We start from the raw sequence: 25984 nt of genomic DNA, 5'->3' as shown, positions 1-25984 counted from the left end.
CTCTGACTCTCTCCCTCTCGTCCAGTTTCCAAATTCTTCGATTATCACTGCCCAGCCCCCCCCTGTTTCTGCTTTATGCTTGCACCACTTGCGCCATTGTCTCACATTCAACCTGCTGCTCTACTTTGGTCATTCTCTTTCATACTTTCCCTTTCTGTCCCCCTGTCTTCCATTCCGTTGACATCTCAGCTACGCTCTACCTTTTTTCTTTTCTCTCTCTAACTCTGACTGTCCCTCTCCCCTTTCCTGTCTCTCATCCTATCTCCTGCATCTTATTTCTTTGCTTTCCTTGTAACAGATTGTCTATACCCCCAACCTTTCTTGAGTCTTCTCTTTATTTTCCCCTCTTACCATAGGCCATGGAGGGACGCACACATGACTGAACACAAAAGGTGCAGTTCACCATTTCTATTTCTGGATCATGCAACCCAAATATTCCATATTAGAACCAATGCTTCAAAAAGAAGAATTTGTTGATAAATCTCCCACCCTATCTTTCCTGGGTGATAACAGCTTCTGATTAAGTGGCGGCATGTGGGCTCTCCAGAGGCCCGTACCCAGAACTATCTCACGCAAGAGTGTGGAACAACTCATGTCCGGGATTGGCACCTCCAACTCCTCCAGTGAGACACCTTCCCATTGTCTCAGCAAATGCAGCTATACGCCTAGTTAGTTTCTGCAAGGGTTGGCTTTGGAGCCAGGGGTCCCCACAATGTACCGTGACTAACCAGGCCCTCTCCCAATATTCACATTTTCCTGTTCTGGATTTCTTTCCCCTGTCCTCCTCTCTACTCCTCCACTGGTCTCCCTGCTGTTACCACCTCCTCCTACCCCAGTGGCCTCCTCCAAACTCTCACCGCCTCCTCTTAATGTTACCACCTCCTCCTTACTGGCACTACTTCCTTCTTCTACACCCACCTCCTCCAACCCCCCTCCTTCATCTATTTCTGATGTTGCCCCTTCCTCCAAACCTTCACCACCTTACCTCCTCAAAACTCTCTCCAGAGCCTCATGATTCCTTCCCCCCCCCCTTTCCTCCAGCAGCCACAACTCCCCCATTGGCCTGCACCCCCGAGGTCTGCTGGTCTTCTTCCTTCCATTATTCAGCTTACATCAAAAGTCATCCTTCTGCCCCTGCAACCAACGCTACCAAACTGAACTGCCCTGCCTGGCTTATATAGGGCAGTAATCCCCACCGCTAGGCCGTTCTTCCCCTCAGTGGATGCACCTGTGCCGTGGGGGCTGGGCTGTCATTGGACTATGCCTCTGGGGTCATGTTGGGTCAGAGGGAGGCAGCCTATATCAACCCTTAGGGCCATCTTGGATTTCATATGTGTGTGTATGGAGAGTAAGAGCTGCCACTGTAGGGAGACAGTATGTAGGTGATTGCTGAGCTGGCGAGTGTAGACTGGTGGGCACCAGACTATTTTCATTGCTATCTCTTGGCATCCCCCCATGCCCCTGTGGTTTGGAGCCTGTGACGAGTTTGAAGGTGGATCCTGTAGAGCGGTCTGCGGACTTGGATATGACCAAGGCTCTCATGGGACCTGTAATAAGTAACCTATGCTCCCTTGGTTTCATGTGGGGGTGCCCCTTCAAGGCCATAGAAGAGGATGAGGGAGTCCCCATTTGATTGGACCAAATCGTGCAAAAGCTAAGAAGGGAGAGCCACCCGGGATCAATATCCTTCCCCATCATCAACTGACTCTGGCAGATGACCAGCCTTCAGGGTCACTGCCACGGAGGCCTAAAAAACCAGGAAGGGATTTCTGTCATCCCCCTTTCCTGTCTCTTTTTGTACCCTTCTCTTCCCTTCTCCCCTTCTCCTCCATGCTGTCTCCTTTATTTTTCATTTTCTCTTTTCCCCTTTTCCCCCCTCACTGGCCAGATCCTTTTCACTTCACCTATTTACACTGTGTGCATCTGTATTTCTCTCCTGCCCTCTACCCATCATGCCTCTGTCCCCCATTTCCATGTCCCTCTATAAAGTTTTCCACCTATTTGCAGTTAAATGGATGCACATGTTTGCTTAAGGAAAGGGTAATGTGCCTCCCGCCTAGGGTCTACAGCTTGTATGTAGCCTGGAAGATGAAGGCCCACCCCACCCCACCCCTTTCCTTACCTGCAAGGCCCGAGGCTTGGCACGGGGGAGGGGGCATTCCCACCTACCCTATTGTTCATCTAATCTCAATCTAGGGGCACTCGGTGCCTGCAGTGTTAATTCGCCTGGGGAACTCACGCTCTGCTAAACTTGCTCTGGCCGCACCCAGGCGAGTGGCCCACCACAGTTCTAGGTGGATGTGCAAGCCATGGGCACGCTCCTGACATCATCAATACCTCACCTACCTGGGCTTAGTCAGCTCATTTGCTTTAATGGGCTTCGAAAGGCTCATGAGTAAGAATTTATGTTTTACTTGTCCACCTCTGTTCAGCTGTCGAAATGTTTTCTATAAAAAATGGAAATGCTTAACAGTTCTAGTTTGATCAGATCAAGGCCTGAAGTATATTTATTGGAGCAATGGCATCACTGCCCTTTCCCCTGTGACTGGCCAATGGCCGTGGAGCCCAGGCCCAGATCTGCCACCGATGCAAGCAGCTGAGCTGGGAGGCCCTTTGCTCTGTGGCGCAGCCGCTGCTGCCGCCCACACTCTGACTGTGGACGGATTTACATGGCACAGGATTCCGCGTGGGGATCTTGCCACATGCAGGGGGCAAGTGTGCTGCTGGCTTGCAAGCGCAATTCGTTTCTGCGTGCACCCCATGTTGCCTCGCTCTCAGCTGTCAGAGTGACAGAGGGCTGGCAGTATGCCGCACCGGAGACAGTGGTCGAAGTGAGCGGGAGCGGTGCTCCTCTACTTTTTAAAATTACCTTTTACAGCTCCTTTGCTTTTATTTTGAAAAGAAACCGTTCCGGTATGGTTTCGTTTTAAAATAAAAGTGTAGGAAGAAGTTGAAACTTGTCCTTTCAGTGCACTGCACTGAACGCTCCCTTAAACAGCAGGTGCAAGTGTTTGGTGGTGTATATTTTGTGTGAGAAGGGACCTGATGATAGGGTTTGGGACAGTCCACCACGTGTGTATGCAGGCAGCAAAGTCATTCGCATATTATTATTCCATCTAACATATCGCCTTTGAATACATTGATTGACTAAAGAAAGTAAAGTCCTTTTTCAGTGCAGATGACTTGCTGATTAAATCTTTGTCACAGAAAATTAATAGAACTGTACGGAATATTTCTCAATACTTTTTTGCACATGAACACAGTTTTATTTCCCTCATGTACATAAATAAATTACCAAAAGTGTTGTAAGGCTTGGTTGAGTGGCTAGTTTAAATTAACTACGACTCTACACCATTAGCAGCTCTGAAGCCACCCGCAGATTTTATGATTGGGATTTTGATTACTCAAAATACTTCTCATGCTTCCATTAAGGACATTAAGTGGATGACATAAATTTCAATTTTCACTTTGTGGCATGAACTTTATTTTCAAGTATATCCCTATGCCGACTTGCTCAAACCCAAAAGAAGCATAACCATTATTATGCGAGTACATCGGCGATCTAAAATAAGTAAGACCGTTGCAAACTTTGCCAAATGGTCCTGCGGCACCATTGTGGACTTGTGCAGTGGAACCTGCAGGAAGTCATTGGTGACAAGTGGCAATATTATTAGGGTCCTGGTAACTCTAGAGGACAGTAACTCACTGTGTGTTGGGCTTTGCATGCCGTTGCATGGTGCCATGAACCTTCTTCGGAACTCACTTGCAAGGCCCCTCGTAGATCACGCACCAGCCCCTCTCCATGCTAACATTCGCTCCATGTTAAACAGAGAGTGGACTTTAAGATTCTCACCATAGATCATAAACCATTCAAGGGTCTGTATACCTCATGATTCCCGATGTATCAATATCACCATCCAGCAGCCTCTCGTTGACCATCTCCCGTCATCCTAACCTAGCGGACGAGGCATCATTATCTTTGTTTAGGGTCCATTGCTTTGGAATTCTGAGTCCTCCTCTTATATCACTGCCCTAGAAACCCATCTACCCTTTAGAAACTGATGAAGGACTCATTCATTCTGTCTTGCCCGTTTCTATGCGCTCAGTGGGGCAAGGTTCTGGAACGATCACGTTGGCAGCATCTATTGCTGCTTGTCATGGTGTACGAGCTATTCATAACTGGACATAAGAGATGCAGTTTAACACATACAAAGCAGTGATATATGCATCTAGAGGGTAGGTGTACAGTTTCTGTAGACTCCCATAGCATTCAACAGGAATATCTATACTGAGTCAGGCTGTATGCAAAGTGCTTAATAAAACCTGGTATGCATTAAAGCACTTCCATAGCTTAATATGTTGACCTGTAGTCAAGCAATCTGAGCCCATGGTTCCTTATTGGGTTCCCTATGGAATTTAGTTCAAGGTCTTTAGCTCAAGTCCTTTTCCTTCTGCCCCTGAAACCTGGATGGGCATCATCTGGTTCAAATTTGATTGCATAAATCATGGGCTGGAGGCCCCCCTGTAGCGTGTGATGGGCACAGTTTCTGTAGACCACAAAGGCCCACTGATTTGCATAAAGGGCCTGCATGTTGCCGGAATGCCAAGCCTGCACAGTGCTTATGCTGAAGACCTTCCTCCCTTAATGGGAACATAGAAATGGGAAACTAGCATCAGTCCCATACTTATAGATAAATAAATGGTGGGGGGAATAAAGCTGTCTGGCAAATCTCAAGCTGTTAATGAGTATATAAGCACAGAGTCCACTACGGTGTCAAAGCTGCCTGCATGAGTCTTTCCCCCACACCTGGCCTGGGCATGGTCAGTCCAGGTGTCAGGAAACATCCTACAGGGGGCGTTCCTGCTGGACATTTTAGCATATTTCATTCTAATTTAAATTATTTGAATGCATCTCTTTTTGGATCTGGATGTGTTTCGATATATCTGGGCATCTTCTTGCCACCAACCTCCAAAAGCCAATTTGTGACTGGAACACAGGGCAGGCACAGTGTTCTATTTCAAATTAAGAAAACCTTTGGCAATAAGCAAATCTCTTATTTTTGGTAATCCAAAAATATAAGGGGGAATGGAAGTGAAACTATAACAATAACTTACATTGTACAGTTAATTCTCAGAACAGTGTGTCACAGGGTTTCATTTGGGGTCAAGAAGAATGCCAAGACCATATACACGTTTTACTGACTTTATTCAAGGATAGTTACAACATTGGGAAATTCCAAATTAAACAGGATCTTCTTAAAACAAAACAAAAGGTTCAGGATGCTTTTCTCTTCAGTGTGGTTCGGGTTCCTTGTCCTCAGAAATCACCCCTTTGCCCCCTGCCTCTTCCGCCAATTTGGTTGCATTGGCCTCAGAAGCAAGGTTCCCAGTTCATTCAGATAAAGAGGGGTTGCCTCACTCCTTCTGGTTATGTGGGCTCTGGGAGGACCCAGACCCTTATTTTCGTTTTGAACTACGTTCAGGCTTTCTGGATTCCTGTACCCCATGGCTCACTCGATGATAGTCTTGTGAGCAAGCGGATCAGTGGACTTGGGCAACACGGAATAGCTGGAGAGTGGCGTCTGTGGTCTGTCTATTCATTCCTATAGTTTGTTTTCCTACCTCTCTAAATCCACAGTAATCCCCTTGACACTAGCTTGTACATCCTCCCATTTTCTTGTCCTTCAGAGGACCAACTAGTCCCATCAGAACCTCCCTGTTCTTGTTAATTAGTTGTGGCATGTGTAGCTCCACCTTTTGTTCCTGTTTCATCTTTGCTTTCTCTCGGATGGTATTCCCTCGGCTCCTCTGTAACATCCTTAGAACCCCTGCAACCTTCTCCGTGGGATGTTCCCTCTTCAGCCTTTTTTAGATCTGTCTCTCCCCTGATGGTACTTTCTCTGTGTTACTACCAGTCTCTGATGTGACATCGCCTTCTCCTCGGGCCTCACCACTTTCTCCTGCACCCCTCGTCCTACCACCTCCCATTTGCTTTAATTCCCCTGTCCTGGCGTTATCTTCTCCTCTTTCCACTGTTGTTGCTCTGATGTGATCACGTCCCCATTCCCTTAATCCTCACCTTTTCTTTTTCTCTCTCTGTTGTTACCACCATATAGTTATCATCTCCTGTCACCTCTGGACTTCTGATGTCAACACCTCTGTTCACTTAATTCCTACCAGCTCCTTCTATTCAACCTCTTATGTTAACACCTCCTCCTTTTCATCACCTCATTCTGCACCCTCTCGCCCTCTGTTGTCACCAAGTCCTCCTCAACCCTCTTAGCTCTGAACAACAACTCCTGCTCTTCACTGATGCCACCTCTCCACTCCCACTGTAACAAAGCACTTGCTACCAGGGGTGAGAGAAAATGCACTGTGATTGTGTCGTGCCATGAAACTGGGGCCAAGGTGGGGTTACCCAGGAATTCTCCCCATGCAACCCCACTCAATGTAGCATTCAGTGGCTTGGGGTAGCACCTAGCCCACTGAGTCACCACCTTGTTGGCCCCCAAACAAGGCAGGGGACCTCATCAAAAGTGAAATGTATTTTACCTTTCTGCTAAGTTACCAATAATAGTGCATTCCTAAAACACAGAAAGCTGCAGAAAGTGTCATCATTCACAGTTGTATTACATTTCTTTGAATTCATATTCCTATTTTTATTTTGTTAAAAGCCTGAATTCAAGAAATTGCTATATGGCCTCTGCTTCTTCCATGCACTGGTTCAAGAGAGGCGGAAGTTTGGGCCCCTGGGTTGGAACATTGCATATGAGTTCAACGAGACGGATCTGAGAATCAGTGTCCAGCAGCTGCACATGTTTCTCAACCAGTATGAGGTAAGTGCCATTGCAAAGATGCTATGCAGCTTGTTCTTTACAGGATAAGAATGTTCATTTAGGCGATGCCTGCTTACAGCGAATGATTGCTTTAGCTGAAGGCTTTTCAGGTATACTGAGTGTTGCCAAAATGCTTGTTGCTGCCGGTTCTCTACTCCCCCGACACCCTAGTCCTCACCAATCGAACGCAAAGCCACATGTATAAAGGTTGGCCTAATCCAGACATCGAGGGCCGGAAACATGTTTCCGGTCCAGATTGTCAGGATCCCTCATCAATATTCATGAGATAAATATGCATGCAATGACTATCAATGTATGCACATTGTTTCCTGTGAATATTAATGAGGGATATCCTGAAAACCTGCCAGGTTGGTGGACCTCGAGGCCTGGAGTTGGACACCCCTGCGAAAGGTGAGAAGGATCTGGTTCGAATTCCAGCAGGGCCAACTCAGCCTTTCGTCCTTCCGAGATCGATACATTGAGTACCACACAGTGGTATAATAATGACAACTGTTATTGCAGTACTCCGATACCTGCGAGTTTGAAGCACTATATGAAAACAAGTTATTATTATTACTGAGGTAGACACGAAAGCATTTCCCTGGGCCTGTGATATGTTAGGCTCTGTTGGACAGCAGTCTGTGTGCATTTTTTGGAATGCACAATTTACCACCTTGTGCAATGTGGCGACAGTAGAGCTAAACAACACAAAAATGCATTAAAAAAAATATTGTATGTATTGGCAAGAAAGGGCAATCCCACTTTTTTGCACATTTGGAATTTGCATTTATGCTTAGTTAATCCTAAAGAAGAAAACACCATCCATAAACAAATGGTCTAGTGATGTCACTTCCATAATGGCTAACCCCCCCGCACTAACATGAGCAGGGGGTTAGATTCTATTAAGAGACACAGAGACAAGTATTATGCTTGGTTTTCTTTACTCTCGATAAACAGCAACAAAGAAAACATCATGGTTTAAACATTTAACTCTTTTAAAACATGAAACAAAATTAACAATTTTCTATTAAGAGACACAGAGACAAGTATTATGCTTGGTTTTCTTTACTCTCGATAAACAGCAACAAAGAAAACATCATGGTTTAAACATTTAACTCTTTTAAAACATGAAACAAAATTAACAATTTTGGCAACTTTAACCATCTGGCTAGGACCCCATTCCAAGATGGCAGCAATGCCCCTCTCCACCAATGGGGTTAGAGCCTTCCCCTTAAGTCCCAAGAACATAGTCCCTTGTCCTCTTCTGTAGCTTCGAGGCCAAGTCAAGAACAGCAAAACAGTCCAAGCGAGAGCTGAGACCCACCCAGTTAGTAATGTTCAGCTCCTATGGATTTCCTTCGGGATATAGTGCGAAACTCCTGCATGAATTCCAGACTCAGAAGGGAACTGCAACAAGGCAAACAAAAGATGAGGGAGGGCAAGAGGGATAATACTCGCCTCTGTGTCTCTTAATAGAATCTAAACCCTCGCTCACGTTAGTGCAGGAGGTTAGCCATTCTATGTTGAGAACAGAGGCTTCATATTATGCAAGTTCAAAGCTCTTGCAAAACCACATTAGCAACATGTTGGACCTTCTTGTGATAAACAATCTTAAAAGTTGACTCCCTGGCCCAATCAGCTGCTTTGATGATATCTTGCAAACTACCACGAAGGAGAACTGACTTGGAGGCCATGGCGCCCCTAGAAGAATGGACTCCAAAGATATAGGGTCTCATTACGACCCAGGCGGTCTGGAAATAACGGTGGCGGTAAACCCGCCGCCACCGTTGTTTCCGGACCGCATGAGTCCGACCCCTGCAGGCGGGAGGTGATGTTCCCGCCAGGTCTGACCTGGCGAGTTTATCACCTCCCGCATGCAGGCGGATGAGGAAACACCGGCAGCATTACGAGATGCTGCCGGTGTTTCCATGATCCCCATTTCCATTGAGTCCCATAGGAATCGATGGGAATGGGGATTTACACCATTCTGCCTCCGTGATTCCCGGAAAACCGGGGTTGAAATGCCCCGGTAATTTCGGGAATCACAGAGGCGGAATGGTAATACGAGTCCGGCGTTAACCAGGCGGTTTTACCGCCTCGGTTAACGCCGGACTCGTAATGAGGCCCATAGACATCCACCTCTGCTTCTTTCATTATCCAACGCACACCCAGCGCGCCAATGTGGCAGAGGAAACAGTCCCAAAGGGCCTCCTGATGAAAATAAGCAGCTGAGGGGTAGAGGGAGGCCGATAATCAGAAGTCATAAGTTCATAACATTGCACACAGTTAACCACACACAATTTCTGATCCTCCTGAAACAAAGGATAAGAAACCGAGGTGGTAAAAGTATTTTGTGCGACGCGTGACAAAGAAGGTTGCGCCTTCAGCAGAATTCACCTTATTGTCAACATCTAAGTCCCTGACATCAGAAACCCTCTTGATAGAAATAAGACATAGCAACATAGCTAGTTTGTCAGACAGCTGTTGACGACGTGACAAAGCCTCATTACCAGGCCAGGACTGAAACAGACGAAAAACCAGATGAAAATCCCAAAAGGTACAATATGTAGCCTTAGGTGCAACCTTAATCCTAATGGACAACAACTCCTTCTTAACCAGGAAATGTTTGTCCACCGGTTCCCCTTTAACCAGCACATGACCTGTCGAGATTGCAGACCTGAAATTATTAATCATCCTATATGCTTTCACTTCTTTGAACAATGTCACCAGAAAATTGACCACATCTACTTTAGGGGAAAAAACGGGATCGACACTCCTGTCCATGCACCAGCCCACAAAGCGCTCCCACACAGAAGAGTAGGAACTTTGCATGGATCTAGCCCCTGAGAACCTGGAAAGCATCTCCCGAACGCCCAAGAAATGTTGAGGAATCGCAGAAATCTTCCAAGCGATGAGAGGCAGCTCACCCTGAAACACAAGGTTCTGCGGATCTGCCCCAGGATGTGTGAGAAGAAGGGGAAAGGACGGTAGCAGGCGGGGAATGTCTACCGCCAGCTCCAATAGAGCCTGAGACAGCGAGAATGGAGTAGGCAACACCAGAGACACCTGCTGTCTGCGAACATGCAGGAGAACCCAAGGAATGGGTGAGAAGGGGGGAATGCATACCTCCTGAGACTCCTCCAGTCCTGTAGAAACGCACCCATCGCCTTGGCATCCTGATACAGAAGCCAACTGAGGAACTGAGGTGCCTGTAAAAAATTGAGGCAAGGGGCAAAGGGGGCAGTGCAAAATGGACCCCAGACACACACCAGGAGCTGGAAATCATCTATGTTCAGTTTCCAGTCACTTCCATCTCGGAGAAACCTGTAATTCCAATCCGCTACTGTGTGCACTAGACCCGGGAGGTATTCTGCGTGCAGCATTATCCCTCTGTTGAGACAGAAATGCCAAAATTCCCGGTCCAGATCCGCCAATCCTTTGGATCACACCCCTCCCAGCTTGTTGATTTAACGTACTGCTGAGACATTGTCCATCCTCTGGAGGATGCAACAGTTCACTTTGTCCTTGGCCAGAATCTTCACTGCAAAGGACCCAGCCAGAAGCTCAGGACAGTTGATGTGTAGGGACTTCTTCTGAACAGAACACTTTCTGCCCGTGGATATTTCCCGACACCATGCCCCACCATCCTGGTAGACCGCTGTCTGACTCCAACACCACATCGGGAGACAGACCAAAAATGGCCTTCCCGTTAAGGCTTCGATGTGCTGAAGCCACGACTGAAGCTCTTGGGAGGCTTCCTGAAAAAGACTGGCAATGTGCGAGTATGGAACCACTTTCCTTAAATGAGTGACCTTCAATCTTTGAAGCACGCGGTAATGTGGGGAACCTGAGAAAATGGCCTGAATAGAGGTGACAACATCCCTATTATCCTTGCTAGAACTGCAGGGAAAGAGACCCTTTTCTCAGCACAGACTTGATATAGCTGTGAATGTCCTGAATTCTCCTTGGGGGAAGAAGACGCTGGCACAACTGAGAAATGATACCAAAGCCCAGAAATTGGATGTATTGCGAAAGCACGAGGACCGACTTGTCCAGGTTGATGGCAACCCCCAGGCTATGTTGCAGAGATGTCGCCAGCCTGAGAGGGACTTGCAGCAGTTCCCGCTGTTGGGCTAACAGAAGCATGTCGTCCAAAAAAACTATTATCCTGACACCCTTTTACCTGCAAAAACACTGTGATTGGGGCGCAAACGCCGAGGCCAGGCCGAACGGGAGAGAGGCAAACTCCTGATGAGGGGGATAAACCGGAACTACCAAATAAGCGTCTTTGAGATCGTTCTTGCCGATCCATTCCCCCGGAAGGAGAGAGTCTCAGAGGAGATGCATCTCCTCCATTGTGAAGTGCTGATATACCACAAACACCTTGTGGGCCTTGAGATTTATTACCGGATGGAACCCTGCATCTGGCTTGGGCACCAGAAAAATTGAATTGAGGAAGGGCGAGTGACCGCAGGAAGCGGGAATCACAGCCTCCTTGGAAATGAGGTCCTGAACCTCTTTGTCAACTAGAGCCTGCTTCTCCCAACTGAAAATTAGTTGGCAAGGAATAGTCTTCTGAAAGGGAGGGGAGTACAATTCTATCAGAAACCCAGACATTGTCTGCAGAACCCATGCATGTGAGGTTAGAGCTACTCAGTTGAGTAGAAAAAGAGTTAACCACACACCCTAGTCCTCCCTGAGAAGAACCACTTAAGACAAACTGGCCACCCGCTGCAGATCTGCCACAACCTGCCCCTACCTGCCACTTTGACCGCACAACCCCTCCATTGAGCACCTCGCAACGGGAAAAAAACATCCGTGCTGCCCCTGACAGCAATTGTTCCTGCACGCATACCCCTGGAAGCATACTGCAGTGGCAGCACAGAGCCCTGAAAGGGGTGGCCGGAAGAGCGTGCTCCGACTCTCCCAGCGCTGGCAAGAACACTAAGAGACAATGGGCCTCATTACGAGGAAGGCGGTAGAGGAATAACGGCGCCGGTAGAGCTGCCAGCCCCGTTATCCCTCTACCGCCTCATTACGAGGTATGCTCGCAGGGTCCCACTAAGTATCTCTGGTAAAACCAGGCGTCCTTAGCGGGACCCGCTAGCAGACCAGGATGCTAACAACAGGCTCGTCATTAACAGGCCCGTTGTTAGCATCCTCCCCATTCCCATTGAGCCCTATGGGGGCTCAAATGGGAATGGGGATGTACCGGGTCCGTGAATTACTGGGCCCTCCAAAGTCGGAATGGTCTAGTAATTCCCCATTACTGGGACCCGGACCCGGTACCCGTTATGGGGGTAGCCATGCCACTAAAAGCGGCATGGCTACCTCCATGCTCGTAATGAGTCCCAATGCCTTCTTGATGTTTGTTTGGGCCTTGTCTAAGGCTGTGAATGTGTGGAGAGCTCCTTTACAAACGTATCACCAAACAACAACCCCTGTGTCTTCGGGCCTGCCTCAGCTGGAGCCATAATGGACAGTTTTGGATCTAAAGGCATAAGCAGGCCTTTCTTGCGCTCTATATATAAGGCTGTGTTAGCATTCCCCAAAAAGCATATACACCTTTGAACCGAGCCCCAGAAAACTGGCACATCTCCCGGATATTGTAGTGCTACACTTTCCTCTAGCATGTCGAAGATCTGCGTGAAGGGCCCCAGCACATCTAGTAGCTTATCTTGGCACGCACAAACAGCCTTATCTATGCCTTTCCAGGGATCTTTAACTTTCTTGGACAGAAAAACCACCATGGATGGATCAATCTCTGGGGTGGCAGCCACCTTATTAGGTAGGCAGGGCCGTGGGCATTCAGCCTTTAACTTGTTAGGCAACTCTTTCTCTATAGGCTTCCTGACCCAATGCCTCAGAAACGGCCCCACTGATTAAGAAGGTTTCCAATCTGCCAAGCGCGGGTGTTGAATATTTTTGGGGTCAAAAAAGGGCTCTCCAATAAAGTCCTTCAGCAATCCCTGCTCCTTTTTAACCTCTATCTTTTTAAACCTCTTCTTTTGGCACTAGACTCCTCTGAGGATGTGGAGGGAGAGGAAAAAGGGGAATCCCTGTGTCTCCTGTGCCTTTTCGGGGACCTGGAACCCATATCCTTCCTCCCTGGGCCCCACTGCACTGGCCTCTTTCACCAAATGTTTAGTCTTGGCTGCACACATTCCCTTAGTAGAGACCTTAGGCCCCAAAGTACCCTCTGGGACAGCCGCCCCCTGGTGTCAGTAATCAGTAATTCAGTAATGCCAACAATAAGGCGGTCAAAGGCCGAAGCAAGTGTGGAGTTAAGGTCCCACAATGCCCCCTCCACTGACTCCTGTACTACTCTACATACCTCCTTACTCGCTTCCCGAGCGCCAGGACCCGCCTCAACCTGCCTAGTAGGGACTCCTTCTGGGGAGCTACCATCCTCCACCAACACGATGTTAGCAGCCCCAAGGTCCCCAGCACCTGCCATACTACTTCTAACAAACAACTACCCAAACTTAATATTGTCACAGGAATCCTCGAGCAGAGGTTTCCCCTGCCTCAGCAGGCCAAAACCGTGCTTCAGAGGACAGGAGGAAAACGTGACTGGTCCGAGAGTTTGGGGAGCACACAGACTCTCTATAACGGCCCGCGCCGCTTGTACCTGCTTTCCCAAGCACACTGTACTCAACGGACCTCACAGGCTCCACGCGTGCCTTCACAACACTGCATCCACAGGAGCCACGCTCCGTCAATGCAGCCAATTGACTCCCATGTGCGACCAAAGGAAACACTGCCGCATACATGCCAACATTCAGATGCACCCGAGAGGGAGATTTCCACAAGGAAATCGGGAGATGCATATTTCCCCATAGGAATGCATTGGGGCTACAGTTATTTTAGGCGGGAGACCATGAAAAATAGCAATAGCAAAAAATCGGGAGTCTCCCGCCTAAATCGGGAAGGTTGGCATGTATGCTGCCGCACGGCCCAGACACTATTCAGAGCTCACTCCGACTTGAAAGCGAGTCCAATGCACTGGGGACTCTCTGACAGGAGCTGCCAACGCGTACCTGCCTCATAGCTGATGAGCAGAGACGTGCGCAGCATAAGCCCCCACCTTTGTGAACGCTCGTGCTGGTGCCAGGATCGCACTGGGGCATGAAATTGTCTCGGGCAGCAATGAAAACCTGGCCCACAGTTGCAAATGGAAATTCATTCCTTTTGTGAAAGACTGTTTGAATAGTAGCTAAGGGGGATTTATTTGATAAAATGTAGTGCAAATTGTGCATTTTAAAGATATGTATTCAGCAACACTGGTCACAACTACTAGCCATATAGTGAAGTAACTTATCAAACTAGCCCACAAAGGCCAAAAATGTGGCCCACTGTGACGAAAAAACTGCCCCACACCAGCATTTTGCATTTTCGGCTCAGGCCTGGCTGCGAGTAAAAGGTAAACAAGCACTCCTGGGCAGGAGGCTGGGGCTGAAAGGAACTGGAGGAAGCCTCCAACAAAGTTACCTAAGCACGCCCAATGACCAATTAGATACAAATGTATATATCCGGCAAACTATGAACAAAGAAGAGGACAAGGGACTACGTTCTTGGGACTTTATAGGAAGAATCTGACCCCCATTCGTGAAGAGGGGCGTGACTGCCATCTTGGCATGGGGTCCTAGCCACATGGTGAAAGTTGTCAAAATTGTTAAACCATGATTTTTTTTTTGTTGCTGCCGTTTGTCGAGAGTAAAGAAGACCAAGCATAATATGAAGCCTCCCTTCTCGACATAGAATCCATATTCCTTCGTACATGGTGGGATATGACGTGCTCTTATTTCACCCTACCCTGATTCTGTCTGCAAACAATAGTGTATTATGACTTATAAAATTCCATTTTAGGTTGACGTTCATGTTCTAACATACCGGTGCAACAATTTATTTTCTTTACATAGAGACATTAATCTGGGTTTGGTTGTGTGCAATGCCTTGGTTATAAAAAGACATTTGTATGGCTACATTTAACTTAATACGTGCGTGTCCTGTCCAGGCAATAATGTGAATTTCGACTGATTTATACCTATCCCTGATTAATATAAACATTGAGTCTCCCCTCTCTTGTCGACATTTAGGGCAACTTTGAATGTATAACGTTGATCTTATGAAGCTGCAAAAAAGTGTAGTATGAACCAATATAATTTGGTGACAGTATCCGAGGTGGCGGGCCTTACGAGCTTGTAATGTAGTGAGGACCGCAGCACTGTTACAGTGGTCGAAGGGGGTGGGAGCGGTTGGGAGCAGTGCTCCTCTACTTTTTTTTAATTAAGTTGTACTGTTCCTATACTTTTATCTTAAAAAGAAACCGTTCCGAAATGGTTGTGTTTTAAAATAAAAGTGTAGGAAGAAGTTGAAACTTGCACTTCATTGAACTGCACTGAGCATTCCCTTAAGCAGCAGGTGTGTTTGTTTGGGGGGTTTGGATTGCACGTACAATGGGGTTTGCAGGGGTGTCCAGGCCATGCTGAGAATGTGTTTAGTCTGCTTTCACTCTCTACTATCATCTGCATTTCCATAAATCATCCACTCCGGACGCAGAGCGTCGCAGAGTGTTTGAGTCTGCAGGAGTTTCCAGGCCGTACTGAGAGCGCGTTGAGAGAGTCTGATAATCAACATGAGCTACTAATCCAGAGCTCACCACATTGATGTTTGCTAACTCCTAAATACACGACTTGAAAAAGACCTAGCAAGGGTCGAAACACGTGTCGGCTGAACGGTGTAATAAACTCTCACCACGATAAAGACCCACAAGACTCCTCTAAAATTCTTACAGACTTAGATAAGAATATCCAGTTAAAACTCCTCAATGGCCCAGTGCCAGTGTGACAAAGGTTGTTGCCCAACCTAGTAATTAAAGAGCATCGTAGTCCTTTCCCCCTGATGTCAATTAGCTTTGGAACCTCCATGTGTGGCAGGGTTGTTGCTAGGTCTGGAAAAGGTCCAGGGGTACGCTGTCGGGACTCTGGGCTAGCTAACCTTTTGGTATAGCCAGAGACGTCTTTATGGGAGGGCAAATGGGGCACTTGCCCCAGGCCGCCACTTTGGAGGAGGCCCCACAATGCTGTCTGCTCTTAAGTCAATTTCAAATTGTTTACCAAAATTAATAGCGCATGTCATATTATTTTATGGTATGCTGTTTATGACATGCTACTGAGGCTCTAAATACAAACTATTGCCCTGATCAATTCATCCTGTAATGCTTTCTGTGTTCACTGTAGTATACATAGTTTCTACGGTCACTACGGCACAACTATTGTAGCATTCTCACCTTCCTGTGGGGATTATATTGATCTTGTGCAATAACCAAAGTTGAAATGTATATTAATAAATGTAAGTGCTGCGATGGGTCAGAAGCTAGCTCAGTGTTAAGCACTCATTTCAGAAATTGGTGTTTATGTGCAAATTATAAATACCAAATTACAGCAAGGTCGGCCCAGCCTTTCCTATGTCTGAAGTTAATAAACCTGCATGTGTATGTACTTTGTTTTGTAGCACAATAGGTGCTGTTATCAGCAATGTGCCTGCATCAGATAGTGGCTGCTATAAAACATAGCATCAGTATAGTGAAGGTCTAGAAATTGGTTTGTACAGATAGGCAGTTGTAAACCTTAGGCACCATCTCTAATGAGGAGCATAAGTATTAGTCTGCGAGGTTATTGGGCAGCCAAAAGCGTTCATACTTGTATCCTGGTTTTGCCAGCAGATGACACAGTGATCCTGGGCAAATTCTATATCACTCACATTACTGTGCTGTAATCTGTTGAAAGATTTGCCCTCTCGCATGCTGGTGGTATTGTTCCAGCCATTGCCTGATCTTTCTTTTTATGTAGGCCATTTGAGTGGAAATGGTTCTACCCAGAAGAGAGAGCAGACCAGATATCACAGGCCTCTGGCAAGCATATTTTAAGGTCTTCTCAATTGACACAAAAAACATTTTTTGTTTTGTAGAATTCTAAGGTTTGTCTACAAATGTATAAATAACGATTACATCAGTCTTGTGGGTGTATTTAAAGCTTCAAAACACAAAATTAAAACCCAGATGAAATCTTTCAAGCTCACATCAATAAGTATGCTGGTACTTAACCACCTTGATGATGGAGACAGTAAAGCTAGAGTCCTTCCCATTTTGCATGATATGCTTATAATAGTGTGCATTTAAAATTGACAATTTGTCCTACACAAGCCTAATACCATCAGAATGCAGTCTTGGAAACCAACCACCTGAATGCACACATTCAACTCATTTCTCACTGCCATCACACCTAATGTTAGGATGCAGCTACCATCATGCAATTCACACTAGCTACACACATACTGAGTGTACCCAAGTACCTTATACTTCCCTAGTGTCTAGACTGACCTGGACTACGGTCCCCAAGGGTGTTCAACCCACAAGCGCTTTGAGGTCATACCAGTGATATATAGAGCGCCATATAAATGTCAAATAACAATAAAAATATTGGGTTATGTGATTTGTGTACTTTCCAAATCAGTTCTATAAAATGGGATTATTTAAATTCATAGTAGGAACTGGAAAGGAAAGTGGTAACGTGCATAAATTGCTGAGTTGACACACATCCCAGCTTCACTGCTCAACCGGTGTGATCCTGGGGATATCATGTAAACGGTATTGTCTAACCTGTCATAATTGCCGGTCCCTAAACTTTACAAAATTGTCACCCTCCAGAGTAATTTCATTATCAATGTATGATCTTCAAAAAAGCCTCACCCATGGGTTCACTAGCTATAGTTTCGCTTTCTCTATAATAATAGTGAGTATTGATCTATTGCACACTACAGCAACATGTTTCTTTGCTCTCTAATGGCAACACTATGTGAAAACGACGTCCCTCTTGTAATCTCAGTCTGTCAGGACATGGAGACCTTCCTGGTAGCTTCTAATCCTCATCCACTATCTATGCTCTGGTATGGGAAGCTTTATTTCTCCTTGCTTTCAATTGGTCTCCTGTATCCCTGATTGAGCATTTTAGCATTTAGCGAGACAGCCGATTAGTACTGTTTATTCTGGATCATGTGCACTGTTTTCCTGTGTACTTCATGCTATGGCCGGCATACCTTCCTCGTGGCTCCTAGTGATGCTACAACACAACTCATGGACTGTTACTGTTGGCCTTGAAATGCTACTTGTTGAACATTCTGATTACAGCAAGAATGAAGAGGGTAAGGGTACTGAAAGGGAGTACCCATGCCTATTTTGATCACTGCAAAACAGCATATCAAGATGTGTTATGATTGCGACAAGCGTGGCGCGACCAGATATTCTGTCTTCATTCATTCCTTTGGTTTGGTGGACGGGGGCCCCAAAGGTATCTTTGCCCCGGGCCCCAAAAGTGCTTAAGATGGCCATGGTTGTAGCCCCTGAGCTTCTATCCAGGGCTACAACCAAAAGACCCGGGGCTATAGCACCCCGACCTCACTAGCGATAACTCTGATGAGAGGTGACATATTCCCAGAGGTTCCTCAGGTTACCAGCTCCTTGAAACATGAACCTGGCCTAAAGATCCTTATGACAAAGTCATTAGCGTGAGGCCCAAGTTCACGTGCCATGACGCAGCATGCAACATTGCCTGTGGCAAGTAGAGGTGAATGTAACACGCTTTACTTTGTGCATTAAAACTGAATTGAGTTAAGTAATTGCTTTCAGTAGATATATTCTTTGAAAACATCTTCTGGTTTACTCTTTTAACTGTACGCATATTTACATTTTCGACTTGTTTAGTCATTCATTTATATATTATGGATCTTTGGGGGTCATTTTATGTCCGCTAAATATGGAAAAAGGGTAATCAAAGGCGTTACACATTCACCCCTGTCTTTATACCTTTTTTCCGATCTCTGGTATTTTCTTTTTGTTCTGACGTGGAGTGTGAGCACAGAATGCGCTATACTTTTTGATCATGCTTCCCTGCTCTACTTCAAAGCACCACATGGTTTAATTCCATCTAATGATTTCATTACTAAATAGTCGCCCAAGATATTTTTCAGTGCAGAATATTCAATGCAATTAAATCCACCTACAACATAGTAAATAAAAAAACAGATAGTGAGTTTGGGAAAGAGCTTATTAATTTGTGAGGGCTGGGGTGGAGGGCTAGCGGAGTTCGCATGGGGGGCCTAGCTGCATTTTCCAGCTGTGAATATTTAAAACAGTGGGAAACAAAAATCTATGTAAAAAATGTTTCATTCAAAAAACACGGAACCCAGCGTATATTTTCATGCTGGCATTGAACCAATGGCTGCTTATGGAATCCACCTAACTTTACACCTGATCAAATCAGGTCTGTTCCATAGGAATCTCTTGTAAATGCCTCCCACCATCTTAATGGCGGGAGGCATGTACACATTTTTTTTGAAACAGAGTGTAAACAAATATGTAAAACATGTAACCCACCATGTTTTACACGGTTGTTTTCTAATCCAGAATAGATGATTATGAATCAGAGGGGAACTTTTTACCCACAGGTGAAAAGGGAGGCAGCCCCCTCCGTGCAATATCCACTTTAGGTAAAAGTGGACGCTTTTTGTTTGAGACACTAATGGCTCATAGGTAAGGCCTTTGTTTAGAAGTTCGGCTTTTACCTTTAAGGTGGCATCTAAGCATAGATGATTGGCTAGCTCTGCCAAGTAACCATTTCGAACACTTGCACTGTGCTGGTAATCTAACTCTGCCTTCCAACGTTTCAGGAGCTTCCTTATGATGCTATTCGATATATGACTGGAGAATGTAACTATGGCGGAAGAGTTACAGATGACTGGGATCGTCGCACTCTACGCACTGTTTTAAACAAATTCTACACCCCACAAATGATTGAGGATCCAGACTACAAGTTTGACTCGAGCGGCCTCTATTTTGCTCCCTTTGATGGAGATGTAAGTAGTAATTATTTTGTGAAATGATAATCATTATTGGCCAGGCGTGTCACAATTGGCTGAATGTTTAAATGGTTGGATGAATGTCAATGAACATGTTTAAAATCTTAAATCTGCGTCATTATTCTTTCCTTTTCACTAATACATTTCAGCTACCTCCTTTGTTTGTAAATTAGTGTTAGAAACTCTTTTGCTTGGATTGCAAAGTTGGATTCTTATGTGTCTTAAAAAACACGTTCCCATTCAATTTAATGCAAATGGTGCAGGAGTGTGAACATGAACAATGAATCTAAAACAAGTCCATTAAAGTGCTATTGGTTCCTCAGAAAGGAAGGTAAATCCACAACCCCCTGGACTCCATGTACAAAACACTGAAGGGAGTCCTACATCAGGGTTTAGAAGTAGTGTGTCTAAATACTGCTGCCATTATGCATGTCCCTGCATGAGGTACTGCATAGTCAGTGAAAAGCCATCACCTTTGCAGGCGAAAAAGGAAAGCACAATTTAACAAATAATACATAAGTGTAATTTGTTAAAATCAACATAGAAGTATAGTGCACTATTGTTCAGGGAAATACAATTCCACAGCACTTAAACATTACTAAGCAGCCCAGAATATAGCCTCACTTTCCTTGCCCAAAACAAATGCTAATTTGAACATGAACTAAGACAGCCCCCTATAGCAACAGACATCCCTCTGACAAATTGTTGAAGCCTCCTCCTTCCAACTTACTCTCCTTCCTCATTATCCAATTATCAGCACAGACTCGAGGGAGCATCGCAAACGCCTTTCAAACTATGCAGCCATTACAATCAAGATGAGAACCGTACATACCTAACCTACAGGCTGGACCTGACTCCAAAGCACAGGGTGCTCCAAAGTTCAAATATGCCACTTACACACTGCTCAAAACGCTCAGAATACATGTAAGACACAGCACACACTTTCCTGTGGCAAAATCACTCGTGTCCACACTTTCCTGTTGCATTTCTAAAGGCTTAATTCTACATATATACTGCCCAAAAATATTGTAATTTCTGACTGTATGTGAACAAAAACATTTAGGTTTTCAATTGCTTCTGACATATTTTTATATCTATTCAGTCTTAAATTATTCAATTTTCTAAATATTGCTTTTATAGAATGTTAATTTCAATCTGATCTTTTTCATTTTAGAATAATCGGGCCAGTTAAAGCAATGTTGTTTACTGCCATTGTGAATCATTTTTCTACCATGGCAAATGCAGATCATACTAAAACCCTAAAATGGTATCTCCATTGTGACAGCGATCAGTTCGACTGATGTATGATTCAACATACTAAAACCGGTATGAGGATCATAGCCAGTTTGTCAGCTGTTATTTATTTTTTTAACGATGGAGCTGTTGTTTATTTATTGAGGGAGTGGCACGTTGTCCAGCAAATATCCCAACAATATTACTATTTGCTTTTCCTGGCTAACATGGATGCCCTCTCTCTTGCTCCACTCATTAAGAAAGAGTACCATATTAATTGACTCATTTAAAAATGTTCTTCCCCACACTTCTATGTAACCAGGTCTTCTTATAGACTTTTGTGATTGTTTAACCTGCTTAGGATAGTTGTCACCATCTTATCTGTTATGTTAAAAAGGTTTAGAAGAGCACATTGTCCAACAAAAGTGGCTTCTATTAGAGTTTCTAAAACTAAAGCCCATACATTTTTGATTATGAAATATTAATTCTAAGTCCGTCTAGCTCAGGGTTGTCCAACTCCAGTGCTGGAGTACTGGAAACATGTTGGCTTTTTAGGGACACCGCTTATTAATATTCATGAGATCAATCTGCATACAATACATACATGCATACAATGATTGAAAATGTAGGCACATTTGCTGTCATGAATATTAATGAGGGATATCTGGAAAACCATCAGTATTCCGACCCTCGAGGTATGTGGTTGGACAACCCTGGTCTAGCTAAATCTTTACACATGTTTGCAGGTCAACAATAATTAGGTGAACCTGACGGTTTAGATCTGGCTTGGTAAGAATCAGTTTGGGTCACAAAAAGAGGGCGAGAAGCATCGAATTTGAATGGCTAATTAGTTTTGTTACAGATTTGATTTTTAGTATCTAAATCTGGTGTTGGACATATTTCAACCAGTTCAGAATTGATAGAATCCAAGGTAGAATGGAAAACATGTCTATCCTGTTGCATTAGAGCAGTTGAGTTGGTAATTTCAAAAGAAAGAATGTTAGGCACACTCAGTGAGGCGAGCTTTAAATGCTCTTGGGACAGGTTTGGGGAATAAAAGATGTAAGTAGTATATTAACTTGTTTTGGTATTTCACTACTTTTTTTTTATAGGTTATGAGCAGATAACCTACACCTACTTTCATTAGCCTGAGATTTAGGAAGAATCCATTTTCTATGTAATCTTCTAAGTTCATGTTTAGAGCTACCCTTTAAGAATGTGCACCATGGTTGGGACTAGGTCATTCTTTTTTCTTTCATACATGTTTAACAGGAGCCAGATTGCCAAAGATGGTTGTTAGGACATGCTTATGACCGAACAAAGGCTCAGGGGAATCAGTTTCACTAGCACACTGAGAAAGTATCCTTCCCTATATAATAGATTTAACTGGGTAAGGATGGGGAGGTGGAAGAGCAAAGGTTGCAAGATCTGCAGGACCAGCAGCAGAAAGGTAGCCTCAAGGGTCAAAGACTAAGCTGTGGGGCACAATCTGGAGATGTCCACAGACTCCCAGTTCCATGGCTTCCATTTTAAATCAGAGAGGGTATCTATCCAGCAGAGAGAGAGAGAGAGAGAGAGAGAGAGAGAGAGAGAGAGAGAGAGAGAGAGAGAGCGCTTCAAACTCTACTGCACAATTACAGGGGTTCGTCTACCTGTTCGGTGTGGCAGATCAGATTGTGTGTTTCATAGAATAGTTTTCGTTTTGTTGTGTTGTTCTGATCCTACTGTGTTTTCTGTATGGTACAATTGATATTTTGCACTATATATTTCATTTCGTTTTGTTCCACTGACCATACCGCCCATGACTGTAGAGGGGTGCGTGTGTTTGGGGCTACAGATGTTTTGGTGCATTTTTTCTCTCTAACATAATTCATTTGTATGCATATGTAGATCATTTATTTTTCTTAAGTAATCAATATTATGGATAGAATTGCGGGGCATGGCAAGTGGCTATTGGCTCATGGACCTATAATGCAGTCAAAGTGGCCTGTGGGACTGGTGGCAGGCAAGGCAACGTGGCTTCTTCAGGTGCTTTGATCGGGTCTGGGCCATGACAGCATCTGGGGAAAGTGGCTGCAGTTGCCCACATACCGCAATGGGATGTCACGTAGGGCAGATGAGACACATAAAAGACCGGACTCGAAATGTATAGTTCATAATGTTTTTTTTTATCCCCAAAAAGTTTTTATTTTTCTGCAAGCAAACAAACGTTTCTCACATAGAGCTGATCTTTTCTCAGTCCAGTGGTGCAGCTGATCCACAGTCCTAACTAGATGCAGGCTTTCAAGGGTTTCGTATCCTAGGACTTCCTAATCCCTTATAGTTCAAGACACACAAATATGATTGCAACTTTTTTTTGCCGAATATTTTTGACGCAAAAGGGGAGGGGGGGGGCTCTCAAACCTCCTATTACTCCCTATTTTGCAGCAATAAAAAGTCCAAAAACAAAATGGTAAAAAGTAATTTGTTTAAAGTGTATGTCGGCAAAAGTGTCCTAGACCGGGGGCGCAAATGGAGACCAGAGTTTGTAAGATTTCTTTCCTCTGAGGCAGTACTGAGCCAGGCAAATATCACAGCATGGCATAACTGAGTCAACAAGGGCATATGTCATGAAGAGGTTAATTTATGTATAGCAACTGCTAGACCCGGTTGAGGGAAAGGACTATTTAGTAACGGTCGGTGTTGGTAAGTGTATGGTTTTCAGTTGCGCTGTACACCTCAGGTGAATTTCTTTGCCCTGTAGGCGGGAGGAGAAGCTGTTCCAGGGTTCAAAGCTATTGTGTGCTGGGTTCCTTCTTTCTTGCTATATTGCCTTTTTCAACTGTTGCATTATACTTTAATTAAAGAGAGTCTGCTATGTCCTTCTGCGTAACACTTTACATTTTACTCAAATGAACAGCAAGGTCATGACCTTCTTTACAACTCTGACATTTATCCTTTCAGTATAGCCATTACATTGAATACACAAAGACGCTTCCACTGAACCCTGCGCCAGAGATCTTCGGAATGAATGCTAATGCTGACATCACCAAGGATCAGTCGGAGACTCAGCTGCTATTTGACAATATTCTTCTTACTCAGGTAGGAAATAAAATGTCTAGACCGCTGCTTGGCAGAAAAGCAACCAGTGTATCTTAAGAACATGTCATCCTCATACCTAAACTATACCTTGATTCCACAAGATCGAAGATTTGCTCTCACCTATAAGACAGATACAGATACAAATACATCAACATTCCTGCGTGGAGGTGATAGAAGTGCAAACATAGCATTTTGCAAGGAGGTTTAAAAATCAGCCTCAGAAATACGCATGTGGGCCTCATTATGATTATGATATGTGGTTTTTAAATACCTCCTATGCCAACTAATTATGAGTTGAGAATCACATGAGATATTTATTGTATTGAGTAAACAGATCATTTGCTACATATAAAATATTATATCTACCCCTCTCGATCTGTACTCATAATTGGGTGGTATTTTAAAAATATGAGCTACTTAAAATGGCACAAGTTTTTACCATTACTACCCTACTCATAAATGGTACCCAGTCATTTTACCGAAAACAGAACGGAGTGGTACATTCCACTGAAGTACATAACACCTAAAAAAACCCGAAAATATTAATTAAATATATATGGGATAGTGGAGTAAGGGGTTCAAATGAGTCGGGATGGGGTTGGGGTGGAGTAAAAAGGGTAGAAAAGCCAGAGGTTAAGTAGCACCCCCAATTTTTACATTTTTTTATTCTGTGTTTTTCAGTATTATGGCCGTGGTTAAATGCATCACTCTGAAATTTGTGTCAGTAAAATCAGATATAACCCTCATAAATGACTTGAAAACCATGGTGTTAAGCTTACCCTAAGAACACCCTTTGTAGAGGTGGGAGCAACCCTTTTGTAATCGGGGTTTACTGCTAGATCCAGAGTTGGCAACAACTGCGGGCAGAAAATGTGATAGGACATGGAAGCAAGTGCCCATGGATATTTTAGTGGAGCCCGTACTAAACCTGGTGCCCGGCTGTTCCAGCTCCACGCATAATATATAGGGTAGAGTGGAGATAAATGGCTCTCTAAGCCAACTACAGGAACACTCTTGTTGCTGGGGCTGTGTAATCTAGACTGGTCATCTCACCAGTGGCCAGCATTTAATACGAAAGAACAAGAATTCCAGATGTTCACAAACCGAAATTAGATACATTATTTTAAACTTTGTTTCTTCTTACCATTCCATTGTCTTGCAACTGTGGAAGATCTCTGGGACTTTTCAAAGGCAGTTTAAATGTTTGAAGCATCAGGCTTGTTAATGCGTTCATCATACTTGTATTTCTTTGCTGCGTAGGTTTTAGTATTTCACATGTGGCCAACCTCCATTTTACAGTATGCACACAAATGTTGAAACGTGAGATTGTTTCATCAAGATCATCATGAAATGTATGGTGCATTTGTAAGGTGTATAATTAGGATCAGGCTAAAAAATCATCAACTAGCTGTGTGCAGATTGTTGGCCTTAAAGCAGAATGGCCTGAAGAACCAGAATTTATTTAAGTTACTCTTAGCCAACGAAGACAACGTGGATGGGCACACTCAGTCAGTACCCAGGAAAAGGGACTAGATCATTGATCAACACCACATAAACACAGTTCTGTCAATAAGCAGGTGGGAGATTAGAAGGGATCTAATCCTTATTCGAAGACTCCAATTTAGTGTTTAAAATCTTTTCTATAATTGACCCAGAAACGTAGAAGTAAAACCTAGCTCGAGTACCCTGAATTTTTTCAGAAGAGAAAAATGCACTTCACCCAAAAGGTTCTCTGGAGGTTGCAGGAGTTGCTGCTCACTGTTTAGACAGGCATCTCATTATGATTCACACCCGGGGAAGGGTCATTAGTCAATCAGGTGATTGGAATAGTGAGCAAGAATATACATTCAATGGATTGCTTTTCTCCTACAGATTTCTCATCGGATAGAGATCCCTTCCAGTGTCGGATGCTCTGG

At 44.6% G+C, this 25984-nt stretch overlaps 1 protein-coding gene across 2 annotated transcripts in view; it reads left to right on the top strand.

Moving 5' to 3' along the window:
• DNAH7 (dynein axonemal heavy chain 7) overlaps nt 1-25984 on the top strand; it is a 1167586-nt gene that overhangs the window by 925215 nt on the left and 216387 nt on the right. For both annotated transcript variants that reach the window (XM_069615701.1, XM_069615700.1), the window contains 3 exons: nt 6675-6836; nt 19566-19751; nt 23931-24068. In XM_069615701.1, coding sequence (XP_069471802.1) covers nt 6675-6836; nt 19566-19751; nt 23931-24068 — 486 coding nt within the window. The remainder of the gene's footprint in view (nt 1-6674; nt 6837-19565; nt 19752-23930; nt 24069-25984) is intronic.

Source organism: Ambystoma mexicanum, chromosome 9 (assembly GCF_040938575.1).
Source record: "Ambystoma mexicanum isolate Mex_15411 chromosome 9, UKY_AmexF1_1, whole genome shotgun sequence".
NCBI classification, from domain to species: Eukaryota; Metazoa; Chordata; class Amphibia; order Caudata; family Ambystomatidae; genus Ambystoma; species Ambystoma mexicanum.
Note: the sequence above shows the minus strand (reverse complement) of the source record. Positions and strands in the feature narration are given on the sequence as shown.